This window comes from Camellia sinensis, chromosome 15 (genome assembly GCF_055761805.1).
Source record: "Camellia sinensis isolate YWXY chromosome 15, ASM5576180v1, whole genome shotgun sequence".
Lineage (NCBI taxonomy): Eukaryota > Viridiplantae > Streptophyta > Magnoliopsida > Ericales > Theaceae > Camellia > Camellia sinensis.
The window spans coordinates 29,942,821-29,947,969 of record NC_138975.1 but is presented as its reverse complement, the minus strand read 5'-3'; the positions used below and the strand labels follow the sequence as shown (position 1 = coordinate 29,947,969).

General features: G+C 27.7%; 1 protein-coding gene across 2 annotated transcripts; it reads right to left on the bottom strand.

Annotated features, from left to right (window-relative positions):
- Positions 1 to 414: 414 nt before the first annotated feature.
- LOC114289270 (cytochrome P450 family protein) lies at positions 415 to 3,811 on the bottom strand. 2 transcript variants are annotated; one of them, XM_028232943.2, is made up of 2 exons: positions 3,234 to 3,811; positions 415 to 714 (listed from the first exon to the last, which is right to left on the bottom strand). In XM_028232943.2, the coding sequence occupies exons 1-2, from the start codon at positions 3,394 to 3,396 to the stop codon at positions 500 to 502; spliced, it is 378 nt and encodes a 125-aa protein (XP_028088744.1). In that variant the 5' UTR covers positions 3,397 to 3,811; the 3' UTR covers positions 415 to 499. The 2 variants fall into 2 exon arrangements, with proteins under 2 accessions (XP_028088744.1, XP_028088751.1); XM_028232950.2 differs by having other exon boundaries at positions 415 to 711; positions 3,234 to 3,794.
- Between the last annotated feature and the right edge of the window lie 1,338 nt (positions 3,812 to 5,149).

The following is a 5,149-nucleotide window of genomic DNA, read 5'->3' as shown; positions in this document are numbered from 1 at the left end:
AAACCAAAAGATCATGTCCAGAGTTACGGTATTTACAATTCACATCAATTTGGTTTCAATTTCATAATTAATTTTAAAAAAAAATATTGAAAAAATTAATTTCATAAAAATAAACACCAATAAGGTATTTTAAAATTATTTTCACCTCAAAAAGAGTAAAATTATATGAAAATAGTAAGTGTATTTTATTTATTATTATTTTTCACTAAATTAGCTTTCAAATTTTTTTTTTGAAAAAATTACAAGTCAGTGTATGTTTTAAAAAATAATTTTAAATTGATGGTAAAGGAAACTTTATCAATCATAAAATTGCAAATATTTTGTGAAGTTTCAACTGATTTACAATTTTTTCATTTCTTTCCACCCCCCCCCCATCTTTGTCGTAAATTTTTCTGACCCCATTACAATTACAAATTACAATTCAAAGTTATGTTTTTATTAAATTTTTTTTTTACATTAAATTACAATGGAAAGTAGAAACAGAGAAACATTATTAGAATCAATAAGAGAACTCCAAACGTTGTACACGATCTCTAAGAATTCCATTGTACAAAGCCATCCGATTCCCAGGAATTCCACGACGGCAATTCCTCTGAATTCCTGAGGTTTTCTTGTTGCGCTTCTTTCTGTATTCCTCTCCATTCCCTGTTTGGTCCTTCACACTCTCTGCAAATTGAACTCTCTTCTTCTTTCTCTGCTTTTTCTTGTCATCTACTGTATACACCAAGAAAATCACTTAATAATTCAATACAAATATATAATTTTATATTTGATTAAGAAAATTATACTTCAGACTAATAATCCAGATAAATTAATATGCAGTTAATTAAATTTTGTTAATTCCTTAACATAATTTTGAACCTACCCAAATGTGAAATAAGATATATAAAGGGTAGGATGAGTTGGTAAAGCAACGGTTTGCATATCCACAAGCCTCAGGTTCAAAACTTATACCAACCTTCTTATAGTGGGTTGACTCTTAGGGTCGGGTCATAAGTAAATCCGATTTTGAGAGTTGCCGGTCAAAATATATGTATATATAATTCAAAAAAATTGATAGTCGCTATACTAACCCAACTAATCAATCCAATCTAATTTAATTTGTCCAAACCGGAAGACCATAATGTTATAGGGTTAATTATATTAAGATCTCAGTAATTATTAATTACTTCTCATTTATAAACCCGTACATATTGACCCGAAAAATGTTATAAATCCCAAATTTTTTATCAAATAAATGATCAAGTGTCTCACATGGGGGTAACATTTACATTATGCTATAAGTCCTAAATTTTCTACCAAATATAAATGACCAAATATCTTACATGAGTATAAGATTTACATTTTTTGTTGATCACACACTTTTGTGAGACATTTGATTATTCATTTAGTAAAAATTTTTATATCTCTAACATTACCCTATTGACCTTTATGAAAAGAGTATATTACTATCAAACCCAAAAATTAAATTCACTTTTCAAACCCAGTGATACACCAACTAATTAGAATATCAAATGTAACAAACGCTTATATTTTCTTTAATTATCAATTGATCATTTTTCTTATACATTATTATTTTAAAAAGTAGATTTGTATATAATTTTTTTAAATGAAAACATATAAATATACTACTTTAAAAGTGAAAATAATATATTTTTATAATTAAAAAAAATGAAAATACATGAGTATAAATTATAAGATAAAATAATATTTATTAATAATTAAGGTGCGTCGGTGAAATATCCTCAATATTATATTAGGGTGGCGGTTTAAAAGTGTAAAGCCAATAAAGTAGTCTAGTTTTAGCCTCCATTTTAGAAAAGGATCTAGTTCCTCTTTGGAAGAAAAATGATTTGGACTTCCGTTGGAGGCCACCCATCGACCCCGTTCGTTTGTGATTGGTCAATTTTTTTTTTTTTTTTTTTTTTCTCAATTATCAGTTTTCACGTGTGTGTAGGGTGGTGGGGGTGGGGGCATGAAGGGGTCTCAATCACAATCCAATTTAGAAACAAAGCCCCCACGTGTGTGTGGGGTGGTGGTGGTGGTGGTGGTGGTGGGGGTGGGAGTGAGGGCGGGGGCTTGAGGGGGTCTCAATCACAGTCTAATTTGGAAACAGATTGGATAGTATTGTTGGCGTGGCGGGTCTGATTTTGAATCTATCTCAATAATCTAAATTATTTAATATATACAGCTCATCGAATATATCACTCTTGCACAAAATTACATTAATCAAATATCGATAGACATTTGATCAATTTATATTTGTATTTGTAATTTATTTTTAAAATCAAAATTATCATTGAAACAAATACAAGCTGATCAAATGACTATCGATATTTTATTAATATAATTTTTTACAAATATAATATACCGGACAAAATTTACATATTCAACCATTTGAATTATTAAAATATATTCAAAATTGAGCCCATCACGACTCAACAATACGTTTATTTTGATTTTAAACTTGAAGTGGTCTTTAGGAAAGACCCCAAAACTCTTTTTTGGGAAGATCTAGTTTGAAGAATTCAATTCTTCCACACAATTAAAATATTAAAAAAATAAATAAATAAATAAATAAACAAATTCCACACCCATCATTGAAAAGACCCCAAAACTCTTTTTTTTGGGAAGATCTAGTTTGAAGAATTCAATTCTTCAACACAATTAAAATATTAAAAAAAAAACAAATAAATAATTAAACAAACTCCACACCCATCATTAAAAAAAACACCCACCTCTATTTTTTTTTTCCAGATAGGCCCACATTATAAAAGGCCCTACCAATTTTGAAAAAAAGTTCAAATCTGTAAATTTAAAATGGTAAATTCCGAAAAAAGTTTTCTTTTAATTTTTAAAATAAATTCTAGGGGATATTAACTGTCACTGGAAATTTCAAAAAAATATTTATAAGTTACTGGTAAACTTTACAAATATTAAAATAATAAATAATATTTTTTTGCATTAATTAGTAATTAACTTTTAAGAATTGCACTGACATGTATTTTCCCCTAAATTCTACAACTTTAGTTTTCAGTTTACAAATTTTATTTACTAAATTACTCATAAACGATTTAATTTCATTATCTAGCTCTCCTAAAACCTTTAAAAAGATTCTCCAAATTTTAGCCATAAAAAAAGAAGAAAACAAAAATCAAACATAATAGAAAATTAGAACTAATTAATGGAAATGAAAGACAAGAGAGAGAAAGAGAAGAGAGACCCATATGTACCTGAAGAAAGGCAGGACCGAAGAACTTGCTTTGAATCACGATTCCCGGAAAACTGGGTAGTTGGGAAATTCTTTTCCCGGCGAAACGAGAGGAAAATCACGGTGCCGGAGACCGCCATGGCGGTCACCAACACTACCCCAGGCGAGCTCAGAATCGAAGACATGTTTGGTTGAATTCCGATATATAAAAAATAAAAAAAATAAAAAAAAATTGATAATATTTCTTGTAGAGATAGGTGAAAATGAAAAGAAAATGGATATAAATGAGAATTCACCACCGACGAAGAAAATGAAAAAATAAAAATAAAAAAATGACACCGATTATATGGATTGTACAGCTAAATGACAACTACATATATATCCACACACATCAATCATCAATGTATATGAACAACTTGAAGTGCGTTGTAGTTTGATTAAGAGACGACACGTAATATACATTTAGAGAGAGAGAGAGACTTGTACATATATGTATGCATATTGTTTTTCTAACATGAGAATTAAATAGTAAGGGTAAGAATCTGGACTTCTCTACTCTCTCTCTCTCTCTCTCTCTCTCTCTATATATATATATATATAAGAATAGATTACATTGACACTCTGAACTTTATGTTTATTACAGTTTTTTCTTCACCTTTTGAAAATTACATTCCCTTCTTAAGGTTTAAAGTTTCATTACAGATTGCTCTCTCTAACAATATAATTTTTTTAAATACCAATTTTGCCCTCACTGGGTAAATTACATTGACACCCCTCACATTTTAGAAATTATAATCTCCTCCCCAAGGTTTAAAATAGCATTACCAATTGCCTCCTCGATTAGTATTAGTTGAAAAAAAAAATTCATTAGAAAAAAAATTATTTAAAAAAACAAATTAATTGAAAAAGTTTTGTTAGTCAAATTATAAAATTTCTGTTTAAAAACTAACGTAAACTCATTTTTTGAATTTACTTTTTTTTTCTCAAATTTACAAACTAAAACAACCATTTATAAACTAAACAAATTATCAAACAAGTTTTTATAACAGTTGTTAAAATTTTTGTAAATATATATTGAAAACTGAAAACAAAATGGTTACTAAACAGGTCTCAGATGGTAAAAATGTAGTAAAATTAACAAATAATTAAATAAGTTACTCACGTAAGAAATGACTTATCAAAAGATTCTTAGGCTATGTATGGTTTGATTTTTAGAAAAAAAAAATTTAAATTAAAAATTAATTTGGTTAAAAAATAAAAAATAATTATCATTTTTATATAATTTTTATCTTTTGAGTGTAATAAACATAAATCTCAAAGGATGTTAGTGTAATTTTTATCTTACGTTGGTTTTTAAACAGAAATTTCAAAATTTGACTAACAAAAAAAATTTTCAATTAATTTTCTTTTTCAAATATATATTTTTTCAATTAATTTTTTTCTCAATTAATTTTTCTTCCAATTTATTTTTTTTTCAATAAATTTTTTTTTTAACTAATACTAACCGAGGGGCAATTGATAATACTACTTTAAACCTTGGGGAAAGATTGTAATTTCTAAAATGTGATGGGTGTTAATGTAATTTACCCAGTGAGGGCAAAATTGGTATTTAAAAAAATTAAATAGCTAGAGGGAGCAATCTGTAATGAAACTTTAAACCTCAAGAAGGGAGATGCAATTTCCAAAATGTGAGGAGAAATTGTAATAAATACAAACCTCAAGAGTGTCAATGTAATTTGCCCTATATGTAAATAATGTTTCAGAGTTTTAATTTGAGAACTCTAATACAACTCTAATAATGTTGAGAGTACTTATGTGAAGGTGGAAGCCCACACTCCTTTTTCTATCTTTCTCTTCCACCTCACTAAAGCTCCATTTAAAGCTCTCGAATTAGAGTTAGAGTAATACTAGAGATACTAAACTTTCTACCAAATAAAT

Excerpts from the sequence above, each read along its gene's own strand:
- LOC114289270 (XM_028232943.2), bottom strand. The coding sequence starts at position 3,396 with ATGTCTTCGATTCTGAGCTCGCCTGGGGTAGTGTTGGTGACCGCCATG. Across the intron at positions 715-3,233 it reads TCGGTCCTGCCTTTCTTCAG|TAGATGACAAGAAAAAGCAG; the intron begins GTACATATGGGT and ends TGGTGTATACAG.